Below are 24900 nucleotides of genomic sequence, written 5' to 3'. Positions count from 1 at the left end.
TATGGTAAAGACCTTAAAACCTGATACTTTGAGAAACATTGTCACATATAACACATGTAATGATATTATCATGATATTATTCAGATTCCTCAATAACTTAGGCTGTCAACCTGTCAAAGGGTAAAATACCAGAAAACACATAAAGAACAATTACATCTGGGGAATCCATATGGCTCATAAGATGGGTGTATAGAGGCAAAATGTCTTCCCCCAGCTCTGAGAAAAAGTCTTATAGCCAGGCTAACACAGGGGGTGACATTTTTCAGACCCCCATTTACCCCTCATAAAAACTCCCCGACAATTTTTAATGTCCGAGCATCTGGGCACAGCAAGAAATTTGTGTGATGCACATCTCTGCAAACATGGAATTTACGAGTTTTTATGACGAGAACTAAAAGGTTGATGAGACAAGAGCTTCATCAAGATTGTTATTATATTATAGTTGAGAAAAACTCTGACATTTAGGGTTGGTGTCAGGTTTCTTCTTTGTTTGTGGCAACAAAAAATAATGGAATCCTTATCTATGAATCTTCATTACTGTCACAAGCACATTCTGTCCTAAACTGGAAATCTGGAACCTCACAATCCCTCATTATAACTTTCTAATTAGAAATTATGTAAACTTGGAAATTATGCACATGATGTTTGGTGAGATAAAACTACCTCCATCTCTTTATTTTCTTAATACACTGGTTCTGAAAAATGTTCTTTTCCTCTTACATTTTATTTCAACTAATCCATTATCAAAATGACATAGTGCCTTACATAATTTTATTTTCAGGGAAAGAAGAGTTCCTATAAAAATTGTCAACACTTTTAGTGTAGAAGTACTTTGTTATATGAAGATGCCCTCATAACAGCTATTCTCAAAGGACACAATGCCTACATCACCATCACTGAAAGAGATAAAAATCTCCAAAAAGAATTCCAAGCTGAATATTGGTTTTTTTAACTCTGCTATAACAATTCTTGTCTTTGATTAACACCAAATCTGAAGCTTTTTGCATCAGGGAAGTTTACATCAGTCCTGCAACAGTCCACCTGGGAGTGATGATACCATCACATCATCTCCTACCATTCTCTCCCACTAGATGGGAAACTTGGGGATATTTTTTTCAGCTGTGAGTTGATTGAATTTAAGCGACAAGAGACCAAACAAAGAGTCTGGAAGGAGTTATATTAAAATCATCAACCATTTTATTGCTTTACTCTCTTCTGTTTTACAATTTCCTTTTTCGTTTTTTTTTACAGCTGGAATTTCCCACCATAGTGGGCAATATAGCAAACGAATGTTGAATATCAAAGAAATGATGGTGTGACAGAACATAGCTATGTTTATTGAGTAACATTTTTTTATGTCATCTCTTGTTTCTTCTTATTTGCAACAGGGTATATGCATGAGGGAAATAATTTGAATTTAATTTCAAATGTTGACTTTTGCATAATTGTGCAAGGACATTTTTTTTCATTTAAAGCATTTCAAGATTTTAGATCTGAATGAGTTATTTGAAAGAACTTCTACTTCAAATAACCATTTTTGAAATCAAAATTACTGCAAACCAACTGAAGTTTTATTTGAAATAGGTCCACGTTTCTATTAAAAAATATGAAATCTGTGATGAAAATTAGAATCTGAGATCTATAAATGACAGTATTTGTTTCTCTGCATGTAGTTCTTCGAAAAACATTTTTTTTTAAATCATCAAAATAAAGGTTTCTTTTCAGTTGTTGTTTTTTTTTGTTTTTGTTTTTTTTTTTTGCAAGTCTCTTTTGATAATAAACAAAAATACAGTAATTGTAATATAATTCTGAAACCTATATTTCAAAAAAATATCATAGTAACTCCTTAAAGAAAAAAGAACAAAGTCACCCCTTTCCCTCAAAAAACAAAATCATGCGTTTAATTAAGTATAAGAAAGTAAATGTTAATTTAATAGGGCTTCTATTATAGACAAGTAACAAACAATCGATGTCAATAGTAAATCTGGGATCATAGCAATTGATTCTGGTACATGTATTATTGAATTCATTTTAAATGTACCTGGTGTTTTCTTGACATGGGGTTCAGGGTTAAATCTCACTGAGGTCTGTCCAAATGGTGATCTCTTCAGTCCGGTAGTTCTCTTCAGGGTCTCCAGAGCATTGCGGGGGTCATTGTAGGTGCCAGGAGCAGGGAGGGTCTTCTTAATAGGGGTAAACCTCTGAAAACACAAAATAAATATTAAACTCTGAATTTGCAAGAGAATTTTTGTCTGATGAAAAAAATTGATGTATTTTAAAATGCTTCACAGCATATTAGCTCAGCCATCCTGCTAAACTTGTATAAAATAAGTAAACTGAACCTTACATTTATGTTGAATGAGTAAAAATCTAGAGTCTAAATTATTTGATAAATTGTTAGGCATGCAACAAACCTTAGACTGTGACATAAATGGAGGGTGTTCTACTTCTATTCCCTCTGTGTTGACTTTTGGAGGTTCAGGATCAAATCCTCCTTTCACATCATATTTCCCTGGTCCAGGAATGGCCTTTCAAAACATTTTAATTTAATTATAAAAGATTGAAACAAAATGTTGCTGAAAAGTTGTTCATATATGCATTTAATCTTATTAAGTCTGTAAAATGCAAATTACCTAATCTTTATGCATTTTGCAAAACATTCTAATTTTTTTTTTCTTTTTTAATTTCTAAAACCTTCCCAGCCTGTTGTTTAAAGGGAAACAACTCCTACAAGTTACCAATATCACATACCTTCTTCTCCTCTTCTTTGACAATTGATTCGTGGTATCTAGGAATCCTGGCCTCAAACCTATGAGATTCCTCTGTGGCATTAACATTCTCAGCTCTGTTCTGTACATTGGCATAGGGCTCATAGTCCCCGGGACCTGGCCCCATTTTCCCTTTACTGAGGTCCATACGCTTAGAGGCATATTTACTAAAGTGGACACCCTGATATGTCTTGGTAGCCTTTGTAGGATCCTGAAATTAGAAATTTTTTTTTACTTTTTTTAATTACTAAAACAATTACAGAAAAGGAACCTATTCTATAAATTATTAAATAAAATGTCAGTTCTCCACATGTCTGTATTTATTGCAGTGAATAAATGCAACGAAAAGGTCATGTTTTTTCTGAAAATAAATAAGCGAGACCATTAAAGACAATACATGTACAAGTATGTATCTCAGATACTTTAGGATATTGAGACTTTGTCAAGTTAAAAATTGAATGCGATTTAAAATGTCAGTCTTACTGAAGATGGGTTATAGAAGGCTGGTCCTATAGTTTTATCCTTATCAGGAGCATCCTGCTTTTTCAGAGTCCCGTCTTCACATTCTTCGTACCCGTAGGCCTGCCCTGGCATAGGAATAGAAGGTGCCTCTGGTTTCCTGTGGAATTTGATCCTGCTTGTCACCAACTACGAAATTATTACAAAGATATTAAACAACCTTGCAGATATGTTTATTTTTGAAAGAAAATTCAAGATTGAAAGGCTATTTTTTTCATATACATGTACCGATACTGTATACTAAGAAATAGAGGTGTAATGATACAGCAAAAAATCTTTTTATTGATCGCAAGGGCTCACAATATGCATATCATATCAGTAGGTATGTATTTATGATATAGTACAAGTTAATTTTAATTGTCTTAATAGAAAAATCTACATACGACCTTGCAATTTTAACAAATCTAAAATGGCAGAAAACAAAGTAGACAAAAAAGAAGTTTAGACTATGAATCACCAATAATAAACCTTGGTAAACAGTGTTGAGATCTTCATGTTTTATTTTCTATTACTGTAGAGGTAAGCAACACAAAAATATGTAAAGATATCAGTTCATTCTATTGTGGACAGCCGTATTGTGATACATGTTGTATTGCAACGTAATATGTATAGTATCGTTAAGTAGCTTGCTATACTCAGGCTTACTAAGAAATATATTCTCTCCCAGTTTGCTTTTGCCTTCATCATGGCTGAATTTGAACTGAACTGATGAACAAAATATCAAGTAAGTCTGAAGCCAGCAATTAAACCTGCACTGAACAAATTCAAAATTATTTAGTTTGATTTTTTCATTCACATGGAACAAAATACATGTAACGCAGACAAAAATCTTCCGAGCATTAATTAACAGATGTATATACATGTAGTATGAACTTGTTCCCTTGCATTTGTATGGTATGCTAAAACTTATCTCTATTCAAAACCAATAAATAGCAATTGTGATAAATGTCACTTGTAATGTTTATTTCAGATTTTAAGTATATAGGACACTTACACTTCCTGCATTACTTTTGCCTTGAAAGCTGCCTGGGGCAGACTTGCTGGCCCTGAAGTCAGTGTACTTTTCTGTACTGTACGTCCCTGGTCCCGGATTCTCTGGGACCTGGCCCTGGAATCTTTTAGATTTATTGGCCAGAGTTTTTCCTCCCTGCAAAACACAATTCAGAAAGTACTTAGTTGTATAATTCTACTTTTATACAAACTATTAAATAAAAAGGTGAGTTTTTAAAGCAATTTTGTAACACATTGTACAATCTCATTTACATCAATTTCAAAACACTTTTGGAATTCAACTTACAGCAGATAATATGCAACTTAAAAAGTATGTAATAATAATCAAAGAGTTACATTTTAAAACTTAACCAATCAATTTACAAAATATTTACAGTTGAACTTCAGTATCTTGAAAACCGATACCTCCAATACCATGGAAATGTTGAAGTAATTTGGAAGTCCTAACCACTTATTATTTAAATATTTTACCCTTGATATCTTGAATCCTAGGATATCTGAAAGTTTTATCTCGGTCCCATCGAGTTCAAGATAATGAGTTTTGACTGTATTTACTTAATGTGCTTTACCAAAACTAGATCATTGTAAACAAAGCACTGTGTACCTCAATACTTTTCAGAAATCAGATTTTTTTTTTTATTATTTTAAATTCTTCTATCGGGTATATGAAAATACAGTCAAACCGCATTATCTTGAACTCAAGGGGACCAAGATTAAACTTTGAGACATAAGAGGATTCAAGATAACAAGGTTCGAAAACATAAAGAAAAAGTGGTCAGTGCAGCCAAATCATTTTGACACATCCCTTGTGTTTGGGATATCAGTGTTTGAGATAACAAAGTTCAACTGTATTCCAAAGTTTCATTCCAATTACAAAGATAAATAACACCAGGATTGCTCACTATTAAATGAAGCCATTAATACCCCCATCCTTTTCCCATGCTGCTGAAATGCATTTTAAAAATGCAAATTTTAAAAATTGAGCTGCTCAATATAAGATGTATATTAAACTTATATAAATATTATATAATATGTATATAAGATTCATTTCCTTTCAACAGCACATTTTTCACTTTGTAAATGTGAGTTGACACTTGTAAGCTTCACCTTTCCAGTGAGTGTATGACTTAAAATTTCAGTATTCATTGTACAGCATTATGATACTTACAGGAACAAAATCTTGAGCATTTTGAGGATCATAATGACCTGGTCCTGGGGCTGCAACAACCTGATCACTAACATTTAGGAATGTTTCTCGACTTGTCATGGACAAAAAAGGAGCATATCCATCTACAAAATAGTTCATACACAAGGCAATGAATACTGCATACAGTGAAAATTTTGCTTCCATTTTATTTTTGCCCCTTTCACGCACACCTTCACCCCCCCCCACCCCCCCCCCCCACCCCCCAACGAAGGTGGGTGAGTCTGGGCAAATTCAAATGGGGCAAATTTTTTTGCAAAATTATTTGCAGATGTGAAAATAAAACAGGACGAAAATAACCCTGTATACATTTTCATTGAGATTAGAAAAGGTAAACAATACAAAGATTGTCATTATAGTATAAATGTATTACATAAGGCTTATAGTGAGATTTTGAAAGATTTCAACCACATTCGCAAGCAATGGAATAATGCACACACCAGCCTTGAGTTTAGCTCTGGCCAGAACACTAGCATCATATGACCCTGGTCCCACATTTCCTGGAGTGGACCCATATGTCTTCACTAGATCTCTTGGAGCTCTGTCATACATGGTGTTTCACTTCCTCAACTATAGATAGAATCGAACACAAAACTTTGCAAATTATAAAAGCTTTTGTAGTAAAAAGGTCTTTAAAAAAACAACAACAACAACCTCTAAACAATAAGTGATTTTGTAGTGAATTATTAAAAGGAAAAGTGCAAAGATGTCTAGAAATAAATGTTTATTATCTAAAACATTAATGGTATTGCATGTACTTTAAAGTTAATTATGTTCAAGTAACGGTATTCTGCCTTCTGTCTTTTAATTTTTGAGGCAAATGATGTGTGGAATTGCACAATATTGTCAATACTTACCAAAAATTGAGAGAAGTCAACCATTTATCGTGTTGCTATGGAACAATATGGCGGAAAGACTGTACGACTGTCGTAGTATATTCTTCCGGAAAGTTTATCAATTCTGCTTATATTGACACGATAATTAGCAATTCAAAACTATTTGAGTTTAATTAGTAGAATATCAAATCAAGAATATTCAAAAACATGAAATTCACATTTTGGATATATGTCGTAAAATGTTATGTTTACTATTTCGGCAGTTGACCTCTGACCTCAACCGGGTGCTTTGTTACACAATAGATCTTCTGTAGTGAGTAGATAGAAGGTATCATTTACATTAATTAAATTGAATTAAGGGTTATGTCAGCACTCAATCGAAAGGCATGAGTGTTATTCTATGTATACATATCTAGGATCTTTTTGTTATATTTCCTTACAAATTTGCTGAATATTTTTTAAGCCAAATAAAATATGCATTATTTTCAGAATTCTATCAACAATATTGAGTGAGTTAAACATGGGTTTTCAATTTATTTATGCTGTAGTTTTAAACTTTAATTTTCTTAATTTTAGAGATGTCTGGTTCTACTACTGAACCAGATAGGGTGCATTTAGTCACAGGGGGTGGAGGATACCCTGGGTTTAATCTTGGTAAAAAGCTGGCTCAGAATGGAAAGAAAGTTATCCTAGTAGACATCATCAAACCAAGGTGGCCACTGGAGGAAAACATGTCATTTATTCAGGTTACATGGAAATTTTACCAGAATGAGCACATATTGAAATCAATTAAGACATAAATTCTCAGCTTCTTTAAAGTAGCATTTTGAAAGCAATTTTTTTCTCAAATTTAATACTGATAATAAAGCTTGGTTCTCTAAGTTTTCATGAAGTTTATCATTTACAGTGCAATATAGCTCAAGGTCATGAAGTGGAAGAGGCATTAAAAGGAGCAGATTGTGTGTACCACATGGCCTCCTATGGAATGTCTGGGAGGGAACAAGTAAGGTATTTTATCTGTTATTTTTGTCATTAATATCTTAATGAATTCATTCATTCATAAAGTAACATAAATGTGTGCAAATATGCTTTGTGTAAAAACTACATGTTTGATGTGGTAGCCTCACAACTAAAAAAAAGAAAATGTAATCAAATATTTCACAACGCCTTAAAGGTATATGATTGGAATTTTCCATTTTCAGTTGAATACTAAAGTGATAGAGGCTGTAAACGTGGAAGGAACTGAAAATGTTATCAAAGGTAACATTTTAAAACAACTGAAATTTGATTAAGAAAAAAAGTCAAATTTATCTCCAGCTCTTGTATCACACTTCATAGCACTATATAAATTGTGCATGTTTTGGATAGTATCTGATTCAGTTGAAATCAACAACCTTATTAAAAGAAAACCAATTCAACCAATGGGTCAGCAAAGGTTGACAATGGTTTTTTCAGGGGTGTCAATTTCACTTATACTTTTCCAAAACATTCATTTTTTATTTAATTATTCTGAATGTGATGCATAAAAAATCAATTCTCATTTAGTTCTCATTTTGAAAGGATCAGTAAATATCCTGATTTGAAAAATTAATTATACCCCGCGCAACAAGCTAGGGGGTACAATGTTTTTGACCCGTCCGTCAGTCAGTCAGTCCGTCAGTACCCCACGCAACAAGTTGCGGGGGGTATAATGTTTTTGACCAGTCCGTCAGTCCATCAGTCCTGTTTTTTTGTCAGCGCAACTCCTCAAAAACCACCTAACAGAATTTCGTCAAACTTTGCAGATATTTAGGACACAATATGTAGATGTGCACATTACCAGGAAATTCCGCTTCTTTTATTCTTTCTGGGAATTTCGGCACTTTTCAACTTAGATTTTTGGCCATATCTTGAATATACAGATGAACAGATTGTCAGCGCAACTCCTCTTAAACCGCTGCACAGAATTTCGTCAAACTTTGCAGATATTTAGGACACAATGTGTAGATGTGCATACTACCAAAAAATTCTGATTCCGTTATTTTTCTGGGAATTTCGGCACTTTTCAACTTAGATTTTTGGCAATCTTGAATATAGAGATGACAGTTTGTCAGCACAACTCCTCTTAAACTGCTGCACAGAATTTCGTCAAACTTTGCAGATATTTAGGACACAATGTGTAGATGTGCAGATTTTCAGGAAATTCCATTTTCCATTATTTTTCTGGGAATTTCGGCACTTTTCAACTTAGATTTTTGGCCATATCTTGAATATAGAGATGAACAGTTTGTCAGCACAACTCCTCTTAAACCGCTGCACAGAATTTCGTCAAATTTTGCAGATATTTAGTGCACAGTGTGTTGATGTGCATATTACCAGGAAATTCCGATTCCCTTATTTTTGCCCTAAGAGTTTTCCCTATTATTGAAGAAACTTTCCAGCTAGGTAATAAGGAAATCCACTGGAATTAGCTTTTGTAATGAAAGTTTATGTGAAATACTGTATGACCTTAAAAGATCCCTATTGATTTAACACACACACACAAAATCTTGGATAGTTCTCCCCCCCCCCCCCCCCCCCCACACACACACACACACACAATTTGGTGCTTTGCCTTAAGTAATTTCATAAGTACAGTATATAAACAAATTCATATGACTACATCATAATTCTGTTTCCATCAATTATTTAAATGTGTAAATTGTCATGTGTTGGACATGGACTTACACTCATTAACAAATTGAAATCACTGAGGAATTTAAATAACAGTTTGTCAGCATAACTCCTGCACTGAATTTCCTTAAGCTTTGTAGCTATTTCAGACATAATGTATAGATTTGTATATTACCAAGAAATTTTTATTCCATTATTTATCTAGAAACTTCAGCCCAATTAAATTTGTTACATACAAAGATTTGAATGTCCTTATATGCAAGAAGTTTTGATGTGATGATTTTTTGCAAGTAATGCCCCTTTTTGAATTTTACTGTGTATTTAAAATGCACTGTGCCATTCATTACTTGTTGCATTGTCGAGTTTTGGGGAAGCGTGGGGTATGTGAGCTTGCTCACTTTTTCTTTCATTTACCATATTTTAACACAGAATTCACCAAATCATTTATATTAGACATGAGGTTATGTTCCCATATTTGGTATTTTATATTAGGGTGCGAAGTCACATGAATATTATAAGTATTACACGTGTGTTGAAGCGAGAGAAAAAAAATGACATCTTCGAATAAGTATGACACCGTTTTAGGTTGTATATTGACGTTATTGATGCAGATTCTGACTCGGAGTTTTCTGGTTATGTTAGGAGTTTTCTGGTTATGTTAGCAATGACGTTGCCACGGATTCAGACAATGACAATATATCAGGTGTGAGCACCAGGTAGGACGTGAATGTGTCATCATTCCCTAGCCTAAGGCCGTTGCAGACTACAACAACTTTCAAGTTATGGATTTAAGATTGGCAGTTTGGTAGCAAATTCTTTAAAAGAAATAAAATTTTAAAGCAATGTACCCCAAAATACCTGCATTTTTTATGTCTAAATCAATTCATATTTCAGCATGCTTGAAGCACAAGATAAGGAGACTTGTCTACACCAGCACATACAATGTCATCTTTGGGGGCCAGGAAATTCGTGATGGGAATGAGTCCCTGCCTTACCTACCTCTGGACAAAGTAAGTTTTTCAGTGTGAAACTTTATGATATTATATTCATGCAGGGTTCTCCTCAAGACTTTTAAAAAGTTTTTTGTACAAGTGCCACAGTAAATGTCATTGATCCCTGCAAAATGAGCCCTGCTTGATGGAGAACCCTGAATATTTATATAGGCAAAATTGGGGATATACCTAGTATCTGTCTCCTGCTGGTAGTTATTCAAGCCTTTGGTCCCTGTGTTTTAAAGATACGACTAATGGGAAATCCCTGTGAATTCCAATTAGATTTTGATCATGAGCTTATGTAGTCCAACTACATCTACATCCATAAATTAGTATTAAATATATTCATTTTATAGTCAATCTCTACTTCAGTGTGGCAGGAAATCTTTCTTATAATTGAACTGAAAGACGAACGAGGAAAATTTTTGCAGCAATTTGAGATGGATGAATTCTAGAATATATCTTTATTCATGAATTTGTGATACAAAGTTTACATCAAAGTTTTAAAGATATAACTATCTGTGCAGACCATATATATGAATCAACTTTAATGCAGCATGTTACATGTGACAGAATAATGTAGTCAATCAATCACTGAGTTTATCCAGTGGTAAACAGCATTATATGTTACAGCAATGAACCACAGCTCAGTAGCCAATCAGAATGTGCTCTAGTTTACAAAGTAGAATGATAGTTTCACAAGAACTTTTTTACTTTGGTAGTTTGACTACTTATGTAGTAGCAGATAGTTTTTTTTAAGCATAAAAGAGACACCAATGACAATTCTGACATGCCAAGAAGAGGAATTTTATTTCTATAACTGAAATAGTTCATATAACCTGAGAATTGTTTTTGACAACTCCTGTATTATTTCTTATTTCACTGCAGCATCCTGATCATTACTCAAGAACCAAAAGTATAGCAGAACAAAAGGTATTAGCCACCAATGACCCAGGAGTTCTCCATACCTGTGCCCTCAGGCTGGCCGGGGTATATGGTGTGGGGGAACTTCGTCATATACCAAGGACTGTGGTAAGTGAGGGTAGATTTTGTACATTATACAAATTACAATTGATAAGAAGTTGTGAACCTTTATTAAAAAAATAAGAAAACAAAACATGGTTTCTCCCTGTGGGTTTCAAAACACAGGTAAATCAAGGAGATGTACTAGTGCATATACATGTACATACAGTTGAACTTCGGTATCTTGGACACTGATATCTCAAATACCATCCTTATGTCGAAATGATTTGGAAGTCCCAAACCTTTATTCTTTAAGTATTTTACCCTGGATATCTCGAACCCTCAGATATTTCGAAGTTTTTTCTTGGTCCTATCAAGTGAAAGATAACAAGGTTTTACTGTAATTAAAGTAACAGTTCTTAGAACTTGTTTTAAGAAAAACATATTACTAAAACCTTTAGTGGAAAGTAAAGTTGAAATTTGCAGAAATGTATTATACCCTTCCAGTGTAAGTTTTGTTATTTACCACAGGTAAATATATTTAGATTTAATTAGTAACCTTTGTTCTTTTTTTTTCCAGAACACAGTACAGATGGGAGCAATGAAGGCTCTGTTTGGTAAAGATTCTTTACAAGATTTTCTCCATGTGGACAATCTTGTTCAGGCTCATATTCTTGCAGGACAGGCATTAATGGAGTCAAAGAAATGTGTGGCTGTAAGAATTTGGTCTTTAAATATGTGATGCATGTACATACACCTATGTATACAATGTGCCATATGCATTGATTTTTGTTTTTGTTTTATAGGCTGGCCAGGCCTACTTTTTGTCAGATGGTGCTCCTATCAATACTTTTGAATTTTTCAGACCCCTGGTGAGCTATATATTTATTTTGAATGGTATAAATACATGGAAGGGAAAATTGAAAGAAAATTCCAAAATAATTAACAACTTCTACTACAGTATATACATTTTTAGCTCACCTCAACAAAGTTGGGGGAGCTTATGTAATACCCTCGGCATCGGTGTTGGTGTCGGCATCCCAGGTTAAAGTTTTTGGAGCAGTTTTCTTTTCAAGTACTTCTATGCCCTATATTAATCAGAGATGCATGGAGAATGCTTTTAGTGTGTTTCATTGTACCAGTCAAGATTTCAGATGCTGCAATTTCAGCTAAAGAATGACCAGGTTAAAGTTTTTGGAGCAGGTTAAAGTTTTTGGAGCAGGTTAAAGTTTTTGGGGCAGGTCTCATTTCCAAGTAACTATAGGCCCTATTTTGACCAAACTTGCACGGATGATACATCTAAGGATGCACACTACTGAACTTGCTTCAGATGCTGGATCTGACCTACATTTTCCAGATGAGTGACCAGATTAAAGTTTTTGGAGCAGATCTCATTTTCAAGTAACTTTAAGTCCTATGTTGACCAAACTTGCATGGATGATGCATCAAGGGATGAACACTCTCAAACTTGCTTCAGATGCTGGATTTGTCTTACATTTTCTTGTTGAGTGACTAGTTTAAAGTTTTTAGATATGTCCATTTCCAAGTAACTGCAAGCCCTATTAGACCAAACTTGCATAAATGTTGCATCTACGGATGCACATTACTAGATTATTAGTTAAGTGTGGTACTTTGCCTTACTTAGAGACAACATTCATTGAGGTGAGTTCTGTAGTCTCTGATTACCTATGTTTATCCTGATGGTAGTATTTCAATCTTTATTCAATTTGACTTAAATCATATTTGTTTTAATTCCTTATTTTCAGTTGGATGGATTGGGCTACCCACTTCCGAAAATTTATGTGCCTGTGTCTCTAGTCTATGCAGTAGGTAAGAAAATCATGGTTTGTTTAGCTTTGATGGACTCTTTGTTTTTATGCCCCTGGATCGATACATCCTGGGGGTATTTTGTTTAACTCCTGTCTGTCTGTTTGTCTGTCTGTCTGTTGTCAACTTTAACCTTGCCCATAACATTTGATTGATTGGAGCTATGACTTTTATATTTCACATGTGTATTCCTTGTGACAAGACCTTTCTTTGGGTACCATCATATTTGACCTTTTGACCTTGACCTTGGAGTTTGACCCACTTTTGCAAAATTTTATGAGACTTTAACCTTGGCCATAACTTCTGAACAGTTGGTGCTTGGGGTTTCAAACTTCACAGGTGTATTCTTTGTGACAAGGCCTTCCTTTGGATACCAACAACTTTGACCTTTTGACCTTGACCTTGGAGGTTGACCTACTTTTGAAAAACTTTAACCTTGGCCATAACTTTTGAATGGTTGATGCTAGGGCTTTCATACTTCACATATGTAATCCTTGTGACACCACCTTCCTTTGGATACCAACCACTTTGACCCTTTGACCTTGACATAGGAGTTTGACCTACTTTTTAAAAACTTTAACCTTGGCCATAACTTTTGAATGGTTGGTGCTAGGGCTTTCATACTTCACATATGTAATCCTCGTGACAAGACCTTCCTTTGGATACCAACAACTTTGATCTTGACCTTGACGTTTTACTTACTTTTAAAAAACTTTAACCTTCTCCATAACTTTTGAACAGTTGCAGCTAGGGCTTTCAAATTTCACAGGTATATTCCTCGAGACAAGACCTTTCTTTGGGTACCAACATTTTTTATCTTTTGGCCTGGATTTTGACTTGCATTTGAGAAACTTTAACCTTCGCCATAAGCTGCCATATGGGGGCATCAGTGTTTCACAAACACATCTTGTTTATCTTTAAACTGCACTGAATATTTAATTAGAATATTATAAACTCACAATGTTTCCAAAACTTCTTATCATATGTTCATTGTTCATTTTGAAAAGGGAGTGTTTGCTCATTCAGGATCACTGTTAAATATAGTTGAACCTCAGTTATCTGTAACATCGATATCTCAATTACCATGGTGTATTCTTTATTTGTATCACATTTTAGTATAATGATGAACTAACAAGGTATGATATGTATTTTTTTAAGACAGACACAGGAAAAAAAAAACTTTATTGATTGCAATTTATTTAATACATGTACCTTATTTTTTTTCAGCTTTTATCATTGAGTGGATCCACTTTTTTGTAGGCAGAGTTTACAATTTTCAACCCATACTAACAAGAACAGAGGTAAGAGATGTTTTTGTTGCAAAGCTGAAATCAATAGTTGATAGCTTCGATCTATTAAATTCATAGCTGCAGATCTGTAGCTCACTGATCTGAAAAAAATGGCGGTATTCTTCACAGTATGCAATACACATCCTTTCTCACAAAAAAATATTCTAGGAAAAAAGTGTGTATTCGACCAAATACACTTTTTAGCTCACCTGAGCTGAAAGCTCAAGTGAGCTTTTCTGATCACATTTTGTCCATAGTCCGTCTGTCCGTCCGTCTGTAAATTTTTCACATTTTCGACTTCTTCTCCAGAACCACTGGACCAATTTCAACCAAACTTGCCACAAAGCATCCTTGGGTGAGGGGGGTTCAAATGAAGGGCCACACCCTCTTCCAAGGGGAGATAATTAAGAATTGGTGAAAATTTGGTGTCTTCTTTTAAAAATCTTCTTCTCAAGAACCATTGGGCAAGAAAAGTTGAAACTTATAGGAAACCTTCATTACATAGTGTAGATTCAAGTTTGTCTAAATCATGACCCCCAGGGATAGGGTGGGGCCACAATGAGGGATCAAAGTTTTTACATAGGAATATATAGGAAAATTCTTTAAAAATCTTCTTCTCAAGAACAACAAAGCTACAATTAGTCATATTGATATGGAATCAACTTCAGGTAGTGTAGATTCAAGTTTGTTCAAATCATGACCCCCGGGGGTAGGGTGGGGCCACAATGGGGGATCAAAGTTTTACATAGGAATATATTGGAAAATTCTTTAAAAATCTTCTCAAGAACAACAAAGCCACAATCAGTCATATTGATATGAAATCATCCTCAGGTAGTGTAGATTCATGTTTGTTCAAGTCATGATCCCCCCGGGGTAGGGTTGGGCCACAATGGGGGATCAAAGTTTTGCATAGGAAAATTCTTTAAAAATCTTCTTCTTAAGAACAACAAAGCCACAATTAGTCATATTGATATGGAATCATCCTCAGGTAGTGTAGATTCAAATTTGTTCAAATCATGACCCCCGGGGGTAGGGTGGGGCCACAATGGGGGATCAAAGTTTTACATAGGAATATATAGGAAAATTCTTTAAAAATCTTCTTCTCAAGAACAAAGCCAAAATTAGTCATATTGATATGGAATCATACTCAGGTAGTGTAGATTCAAGTTTGTTCAAATCATGACCCCCAGGGGTAGGGTGGGGCCACAGTGGATGATGAAAGTTTAACATAGGAATATGTAGGAAAAAAATCTTTAAAAATCTTTTTCCAAGAAGAACAAAGCCACAATTAGTCATATTGATATGGATTCATCCTCAGGTAGTGTAAATTCAAGTTTGTTGAAATCAAGTCCCCCGGGGGTAGGGTTGGGGCAACGATAGGGGATCAAAGTTTTACATAGGAATATATAGGAAAAATCTTTTCAAGAACAGGAAAGCTATGATTAGTCATATTGATATTGAAGCATCCCCAAGTATTGTAGATTCAATTTTGTTCAAGGCATCCTCTAGTAGTAGGGTGGGGCCATAATGGGGGGGGTCAAAGTTTAACAAAAGAATATATATAAGAAAATCTTTAAAAATCTTCTTTTCAAGAACTACAAAGCCATAATTAGTCATATTGATATGGAAGCATCCTCAGGTAGTGTAGATTCAAGTTTGTTCAAATCATGACCTCCTCCTACCCCCCAGGGTAGGATGGCAGATATCTTTAAAATTCCATTTTCAAGAACAGCAAAACTATGATTATAGTTATATGAATATAGAAGCATCCTCAGAAAGTTTAGGTTCAATTTCATTCAAAACATGGCACCTGGGGATAGGGTATGCCTAGAACAGGCAATCAAAGCTTTACATATGAATATTTAGAAGAAAAAATCTGCTGACAAAGAACAGCAGGGCCAAATTGACTCAGGTGAGCATTGTGGCCCATGGGCCTCTTGTTTTTCAATGGGGGGAACTGTATCTCTCTGGTTGCCCATCCCATTTTTTCAGACCAAATTGAGCTACAGATCTGCAGCTATTAAATTCACAGTAGTTAACCTTAGTGTTTAAAATACTTTTCTTTTAGCTTTTTTTGATTATTTCCTTACTTTCTTATTTACCCTTCCTACATGTTGACTTAATGGATTACATTAAGCAAAGCAAAGCAAAATTGTCCATCCCTGGCATTTCACTATAAACTTGTTTTACTGTCAAGGGACCCACATCTTGATTTTTCCAGTAAAAAAGGATGTTATTTGCAATATTGTGTTGTTTAGTGAGCATACATGTATAAACGTTTTTTCCTCGACTTCCAGGTTTACAAATCCGGTGTCACCCACTACTTCAGCATCAAAAAAGCATCTAGAGATTTAGGATACAAGCCAACAATACAGAATGAAATTTCTGATGTTTTAGAGGAATATATTCAAAAGGGATTCAAAAAAAGGAAGAGAAAACAGTCGGCCCTTATGTACTATTTTGTCAACCTCATCATAGCTGTGATATTTGCTTCTTTTGTTTTGTCCTGGTTGCCAGGAGTAAAATAAACTTTTAAAAAATTTAATGGTTGTTATATGTGAACATCTTAACATATTGAAAGCAATTAAGGACATATGCAACGTACCTTACCTACTGATAATTTTTCAAGATATTCTTAATTTAAGATTATAGTGCCATCAGATGTTCATAGACAAAAAATCAGCATGCATTACCAGGGGTTTTGAAAAAGATATCAATTGATGAAAATTCTTGTATACTTCAAAGAAAAATATTCAAAAATTACTAAACATATATTCTAGATATTTTGTTTATCTAAACTTGTTTTAGAAGAAGTGTACAACACCATACATAGACATTAAAATGTAGCACACAGTTCCTTTAAGAATATGAACTCTTCAACTCCAGGGAAAAAGACAATAAAGTTCATACTATGTTGCGTATGTCCTTAAGGAGCAAGCAAGAAAACACAGTGTGTCTTTTTTAGGTTTCCTGAGTGACCTTTTGCTATCTGTTTTTGTCCATCGATGTTTGTCATTAGTCCTGCATCAAAATTTGAACATTTTCAACTTTTTCTCTGTAACCCTGAACCTATTTCAACCAAGTTTGGTGCATAGCATCTATGGGTGAAGGGAAACAAACATTGTAAATTTCATGGTCTCTGTCCACCTTGGACCTGAGGAGGGGGGCTAAAACCACCAACCTTAATGCAATCTTTAAAAATCTTCTTCACTCTTGGACATCAAGCAGTTAAACTGTTGGCATCATAGTTAATTATATCAAAGAGTTAAAAAAACATCAAAGTGACTGTATTACAAAAAAACAGCATAGTAGGGAACCTTATCAACTTCACTGGCCAAATGAATAGCTGAGCTAAACAAAGATTGATTGATTGATTGTTGTTTAACGTCCCTCTCGAGAATTTTTCACTCATATGGAGACCCACCACTTACCGGTGGTGAGCTGCAAATTTTGACCTATGCTCGGCACTTACGACCATTGAGCAGTGAGGGATCTTTTTCGTGCCAGCACCTACTGCGACACGGGACCTCAGTTTATACGGTCTCATCCGAAGGATCTGTCTCCACTTCCTGCAGTGGGATTCGAACCCGCGACGTAAGGATCAACTCCTTACTCTGCGACTCTAGAGCAGACTCTCTTACCACTGCGCCACGCGGGCGACGCTAAACAAAGAAGTGGTGTAAATAAACATGAAATTTCAAAATCTTCAAAGAACTTTTTCTCAAAATCAGTAAAAAACATCAAAACGTATGATTTTTCAATACTCTTTAAAACCATTCCTTTCAAAAAATCAAAGGCCAGGCTTTTTGACAGCATAAACAATTGCTTCTTCAGTAGAAATCAGAAATTTTCATATCTTGAAACTGGCAGTCTCTGAAATAAACACACTATTTCGATAAATAAGCTTAGTCAGAAACTCTAATTATGCAGTTTGGTGCCAGGCATAGTCAGATTGGCCTTTCATTGCAACGGAAGTAATTTTGCAGTCAGTTCAAAGCAATGGCTACTAAAAATTTACTTAAATCAGGCCATTGGAAAGATCTCCAGATGGAATGGGTGGTACTCTATAGCAAACAACTAGTAGAAAAGTCTTGCATGGCAAAGATAACATGTGCTGACAAGAGATTATTTATCCTTATATGGTTGAGACGTAGCGCAAAACACTTCCAACATTGAAAGGAATTCCTGGGATTCAACTAATAACAACAAAAGTTTCAATAAATAACGCAGGGAAAAGTTGCATATTTGTGTGAGCTATACCGATGATAACCCAGGGACTCAAGAGGGTAGCAAATTAAAAAATGCGTTTCCCACCAAATCAAACGCTCTTGAAACTTGTAAGCTCCCGTACAATACACTCAAGTTCAAGGACAGGGACAATTGACAAGGACAATGACAGGGACAGGGACAATACGTCACGAAAAAAGTTAATATAAAATATAACGAACTTAGATCATTCTCATCAATCCTGTAACAATAGGAAACGGGAATAGGTCAGAAACATACCTCTGGAATCACCAGAAGTGGGATCAGGTTCTTAGGGGGAGTAAGCATCCCCTGTCAACCTGTCTCATCCCCCATGAGACCTCTGTATTTATCAGGTAAAGGGAGTAATCTGAAGGCAAAATCGGTATATATAAAAACAATGATTTAACAATTTTTGTGAAACCTGTCAAAACAACACAGGTGAAAAAATGGTGAAATAAAACCAGAATCAATTCAAGAGGAGGAAGACTAAATTCCACTTCATCATGTAGGATAATTCGATGGAGAACCCTTTAAAGAATCCAGAACCAATTGAACCTCAAGACACGACTGAGTTGGATCTTTGTCTGAAGAATTAATGAATGTAGAAGAATATCAAGTCGGCGGATTCAGGTGAACGTAAGAAAAAAATCCTCCCCTGAAAATGAATGCAGATTGTTCCACCAAGATCACAGATCCATCTGAACAAAGTGGAGAAAGTAAAGAGAACTCCTTAATGACTTCAGAATCAATGAATATTTACCAACAGGAAGAGAAAAGGGAGATACAGATGATGGCAGCTTTGAAAGGATACCAGAATTGCATATATGCATGTCATCGTGTCATTTGATGAAATGCCATATATCTAGGTTCTGTTATTGATGTAGAAGAGTCGGGTGATGTGTTTTTACGTTGCATACATGAAAAAAGCACACGTCAGTTTTAATTGTCGTAATGTGATTTTTGACGATTGCTGATATAGTCTAGGTGGTGTACTTTGTGTCATTAAGGAGGTAGTTAAAGATGGATCTAAGTACCGGTATGTTGTAAAAAGTGAAAAGTGGTGGAGGATTGTACAGAGGTATGAGAAGTCAAATGAAAGTTTGCAAATGAAGAGTGCTGCTCAATGTCAGTGATGTTTCAAAGTCATTTTAAATCATGAAAGGAAAAAAAATTGGCTGAAAGATCATGTTGATCCATCTCAGTGACAACAGTTATTTAAACATTTTAAAAGTACATGTACATTTAATATTGAACCTGAATATTGATTTGAAAACAAAATGAGTAGAGCAGACACCTTTATTTCCAACATTCATTTTGTATTACTATCAAAATCACGTGTTTTAGGTTTTCCAAGAAATTAAATACAGTTATGTCAATTTGGGTCGGTACGACATTTTTTATTAGGTACTTCAATGACAAAAAGAATCCCTTTCGTTAATTATTTCAAGAGAATTATGCAAAAATACATTCGCTGATTTTTGCATAATGTTGTTTTCTCAAAACATTGTGTTGTACCATTAAAATCTTATTTAATAAAGATGCAGAAACATCTCATATTTTCACAGTCTTTGTTAAACACTGATCCTTCATGATGATTTATATGTACTTTCCATTGTATGCTAACACTTTTGACCAACACACAGAACATATCTAGTACCTAAGATATGTCTACAACATTCCAAATTCGACACCATATTGAGATTAGCTTTTTATAACGGGACAATACGGTCTGATCGTGTTATTTCTTTACATCACCAAAATAAAATAAATTATAACAAGAACTACGTATATATTTCATATTTATTAGAAAAATTGTGCAAGTATTTACAACATGTGGTAAATTTTAAAATAAACAATAAATATGTAAATTAAAACAATAAAAATAAGAAGATAATTTTTAGAATAAAATTAAAATAATAATAATAATAATAAAATCCAAGGAAATACAATTTAAAAGAAATACTTAATGTACAAGAGAAAAACATGCAAATGAGAAAGCGGGGAAAAGGTGAATGTACAAAATGCAACAAAAACGATGCAAATTTTAAAATTATATAAGAGCATGAAATGAAAAGAGTTAAATGAAGTTTAAACAATGCACAAATGAAAATAAATAAAATTTAAGTTAGGAAAAAACGTTTAGCTTTAAAAAAGGTTTCATAAATCATTGATCATTGAAACAATTGATGATAAAATGATAAAAAAAAGAAGAAGGTTCAAAGCATAAAAATAATTAAGTTCGTTGTAATACTTTTTAAAGAATCAAAATTCTAACTAAGAAAATTCAAAAATAAAATTGTACAACACATACATCCACACAAAAGAAACAAACTGAAATCTAAATATTTTATAACATGCATTTCATTTTATAATTTATAATCAAAAATATTTACACAGATTAAGGATAAACTATGTACATATATACAATTTGAAACAGTTACCTGTGCGAGAATATGTCTTAAATATACTGTGAAGAAACTTGTTTAACAACCCCACCCACCAAAATCACACACGTCATAGGTCAAATGCCAGACAAACTCTTGCACAGGCGAAAGTTCAAACATATTTATGAGGCTTACACACTCAAAGCGCAAAACCTCCTGGCCAGACTCTGAATTTCAATCTCCAATGGAGTAAACTACAAAACATTCAAGGTACTTCATGATAAACAAGAGTTTTATATATTTTAAATATATGTTAATTATAAATTGACAAATTGTTATACAGAATATGCTAAAAATATGTATGCATACCAAAGCAGACTTTAGCTTTTTTGCAGGCAAGAAACGGCAGCGTGGTCTCTTCCGTTTCCGGATAGACTGGTCCTAAAATGAGCAAAAATTATGTGATCTGAATAGACATTCATCGGAACTGGATTTTTTTTCTCATAATAAAGATGAATTTTAAAAAAAAAATGTATGGTAAATGCAAAGCATGCTGACCATAATCATTATACCTACCCTGTCACTGACAGCATTCTGTCTATTAGAAGGGGAAATGGCAGGAACCTTGACTGTCAGAGAGGAATCAGTAGTGAGAGTTTGCTGTCCATCAGAAGTAGAGTTGACAGGAGCCTTGACTGTCAGAGAGGAATCAGTAGTGACAGTTTGCTGTCCATCAGAAGTGGAGTTGACAGGAGTCTTGACTGTCAGGGAGGAGTCAGTAATGACAGCATTCTCTCTATCAGAAGGGGAAATGGCAGGAGTCTTGACTGTCAGTGAGGATGCATCCTGAGAAAACAGTATAACTGTGTGTACAAGTATTTTTTTTTTTGCTTCGTTTTTTTTTCATTGCTGCAAATTTAAAGATGCAAGAAAACTCTAATACAAAAATTTTGATGGTCATTAAGTTCTTATTTTTTATCGATTGGATTTGATGCATTGAGAACAAAAGTTTTTTAAAAGAGAAATTTCACTTCTTATTCTTGAAATTAAGATTCATTGCATTAAATTTGTTGTCGATATGAATTAAGCATGTCACACTTACGCTAGCCTCCCCAAAGGTTAATATGTCTGCCATGAGGTCTGCCAGGTTCTCCACCTCTCCCTTTTCGCCATCAATGATCTGAATAGACATACAATGGAACTAGACTTTTTTTCTTATGATAAAATGCAAGGCAGTGTTGCAATTTTAGCTAATTTTCAATTAGCAATGGCGACCAAAATATTACACCTACCGGGTCAGTGACAGCATTCTGTTCTTTACAAGGAGGATTGAGAGGAGTCTTGGCGGTCGGTGAGGGTTCTGTTGTAACAGATTGCTGTCCACCAGATAGAGGAGGGCTGAGACGAGTGTCTCCAGTCAGAGAGGATGCAACTTTAACCTGAGAAGACGGTTATACAGTATGGTTAAAATAAAATCTCGATAATTTTTTCTTTATGCATGACGATAATTTTAAATATGTCCTAAGATTGGTAAAAGATGATCACATCTAAAGACCTAGTAAATTTATAAAGAATTTATAAAGAATAACTTACTTCATCATCAGCATTCGTCTCTTGAATTGGTGTGGACTATAGTCAAAGAAAAATGGAGAAATTCATTGGTTTGAAAAGATGGAATGGCAATAATGAAACATGCAGTTATATTTTGTATTGTTGATGCAAGAGATATCTAGATCTCTTACAACAGAGTGGGACGCCCTTGTTTTTTTTTTTAAATTATAGATTGAATTTGATATATGAAATCAAAAAGATTTTTGAAAGGAAATATTCATTTTTTTACAATCAAGATTCATGGAATAAAAAAAATTGTTGTTGATAGGAGTTATGCCTGTCTCACTTACGCTAGCCTCCCCAAGGGTTAATATGTCTGCCATTAAGTCTGCCAGCTTCTCCACCTCTCCTTGTCCGCCATCAATGATCTGAATAGACATACAATGGAACTAGACTTTTTTCATATCATAAAATGCAAGGCAGTCTTGCAATCTTAGCTAATTTTCAATTAGCAATGGTGACCAAAAAATTACACCTACTGTATCAGTGACAACATTCTGTTCTTTACAAGGAGGGTGGGGAGAAGTCTTTGCGGGAGAGGAGGGTTCAGTTGTGACAGATTGCTGTCCACCAGATAGAGGAGGGCTGAGACGAGTGTCTCCAGTCAGAGAGGATGCGACTTTCACCTGATAAGACGGTTATACAGTGTGGTTTAAAAAAATCTCGATAATTTTTTCCTTATGGATGACGATAATTTTAAATATGTCCATAGATTGGTAAAAGATTATTACATCTAAAGATCTAGTTAATTTATAAAGAATAACTTACATCATCATCAGCATTTGTCTCTTGAAATGGTGTGGACTATAGTCAAAGGAAAATGGAGAAATATATTGGTTTGAAAAGATGGAAAAGCAATAAAGAAACATGCAGTTACTAGTATTTTGTATAGTTGATGCAAGAGATATCTAGATCTCTTACAACAGAGTGGGACACACTAACGGTTTTTTATTATTGATATATGAAAACAAAAAGGTTTTTGAAAGAAAATTTTCACTTCTTTTTACAAATAAGAATTATGGAATATAAATTACTGTTGAAAGGAGTTATGCCTGTCTCACTTACGCTAGCCTCCCCAAGGGTTAATATGTCTGCCATTAAGTCTGCCAGCTTCTCCACCTCTCCATGTTCGCCATCAAATATCTGAATAGACATTAAAAAAAATGCATCGTAAATGCAAGGATCTGTTGCTTTTTTAGGGTTAATTTAAAAAAAGCATTGACAACCATAAAGATGACACCTACCGTGTGAGTGACAGCTTTCTCTTCGTGACAAAGAGGGTTGGGAGGAGTCTTGTCGGTTGGGGAGGGTGCAGTTTTGATAGCGTAATGTCCTTCAGAGGGAGTCTCACTGATCATAGAGGATGCGACTTTAACCTGATAAGACAGTTACACCATGTGTACAGGTTTGATTTTACTAAATTTTTATAATTTTTCTTTTTGATACTAATTACAATAATTACAAATAATTTCAATGTTTGGTGAAAGATGACCACATCTACAGATCTACATGCTCGAGTAAGTATTTACTTATAAAGAATGACTTACACTAGCAGCAGCTTGTGTCTCTGGCATCGGTGTGGACTAAAGTCAAAGAAAAAGGGAGAAAATTTAACAAGGTCTAAGTGATTGGAAAAAAATTTTTTTTTTATTATGATATTACAGATCTGACTTAATTTGTTATTGCTTAAATTTCGCTCACCTCTTTTGCAATTAAAATTGATGGTATTAAAAATATTAATTTATCAACTAATGTACTTGGGTGACTCAAGCTTAGACTCAAGTAATCATATTAACAAATGACCTAAAACGCTTTATACCTCTACTCCTCTCTCTGCATGGGGAGGTGCAGAGCTGAGGTTCTTAATTTCTTGAGGTCTCTTAGCCTCCCCGAGAGCCAACACAGCTGCCAAAAGGTCCGCCAACTTCTCAACCTCTCCATGTTCGACAGTCAGAGAGAAAGCAACGCCAACCTAATAAACAAGTAACTCCTTGTGAACATGTCTGGTTTTTAAAAATAATCCTAATTTTTATTTATGACGATATTTTCAAATATTTTCTAAGTTTGGTAAGGGATGATCACCTCTATACATCTAGTTAAATATTTAAGTATAAAAAATGACTTACGTCACCAGCAGCCTTTGAGTCAGGTATTGGTGTGGACTATGGTCAAAGAAAAGAGGGAAAATATGACAAATTCTTATTGATGTGAAAAGATGGAATGGCAATTTAGAAACCTGAAGTTTGAATATGTGATATTTACGTAAGAGATCTACATTAAAGTAATTTGGACCATCATGAAGTTTGCGTTCTTTTTTAAAATTATAGATTAAATTTTGATTTGTTATTTTGGCATAAATTTCATTCATTTCATCAGCAATTAAAATGCATGGCATTACAAGGTGATGATAAAAGTAAATCCTCAGGTTTATATCCAAGTAATCATGTTTAACAAATAACTTAAAATAACGTTCTATACCTCTACCACTGTTTCTGTTTGAGGACCTGCAGAGCTGAGGTTCTTCATTTGTTGAGGCCTCTTCGCAACCCCGAGAACCAACACAGCTGTCAAAAGGTCCGCCAACTTCTCAACCTCT

At 34.5% G+C, this 24900-nt stretch overlaps 2 protein-coding genes across 2 annotated transcripts in view; one reads left to right on the top strand and one right to left on the bottom strand.

Moving 5' to 3' along the window:
* The window catches only part of LOC133184284 (sperm-tail PG-rich repeat-containing protein 2-like), a 30826-nt gene extending 24416 nt beyond the window's left edge, over nt 1-6410 (bottom strand). The window contains exons 1-8 of the mRNA XM_061319280.1: nt 6360-6410; nt 5943-6072; nt 5467-5588; nt 4282-4434; nt 3252-3416; nt 2752-2979; nt 2415-2528; nt 2042-2201 (exon numbers count right to left, since the gene is read on the bottom strand). Coding sequence (XP_061175264.1) covers nt 2042-2201; nt 2415-2528; nt 2752-2979; nt 3252-3416; nt 4282-4434; nt 5467-5588; nt 5943-6054 — 1054 coding nt within the window. The 5' untranslated portion in view covers nt 6055-6072; nt 6360-6410. The remainder of the gene's footprint in view (nt 1-2041; nt 2202-2414; nt 2529-2751; nt 2980-3251; nt 3417-4281; nt 4435-5466; nt 5589-5942; nt 6073-6359) is intronic.
* A 232-nt stretch (nt 6411-6642) lies between these two features.
* On the top strand, nt 6643-16606 carry LOC133184671 (short-chain dehydrogenase/reductase family 42E member 1-like). The gene is made up of 11 exons (XM_061319751.1): nt 6643-6666; nt 6915-7084; nt 7246-7341; nt 7541-7598; nt 9885-10000; nt 10871-11014; nt 11526-11660; nt 11752-11817; nt 12712-12775; nt 14000-14073; nt 16359-16606. Exons 2-11 carry the CDS (start codon nt 6917-6919, stop codon nt 16587-16589), a joined length of 1152 nt encoding a protein of 383 aa, XP_061175735.1. The 5' UTR covers nt 6643-6666; nt 6915-6916; the 3' UTR covers nt 16590-16606.
* The last annotated feature ends 8294 nt before the right edge of the window (nt 16607-24900 follow it).

Source organism: Saccostrea echinata, unplaced genomic scaffold (assembly GCF_033153115.1).
Source record: "Saccostrea echinata isolate AGI-Se365-2 ecotype Australia unplaced genomic scaffold, CSIRO_AGI_Sech_v1 ptg000010l, whole genome shotgun sequence".
Classification (NCBI taxonomy): domain Eukaryota; kingdom Metazoa; phylum Mollusca; class Bivalvia; order Ostreida; family Ostreidae; genus Saccostrea; species Saccostrea echinata.
The sequence above is the reverse complement of the archived record's forward strand: the minus strand, read 5'-3'. Positions and strand labels throughout refer to the sequence as shown.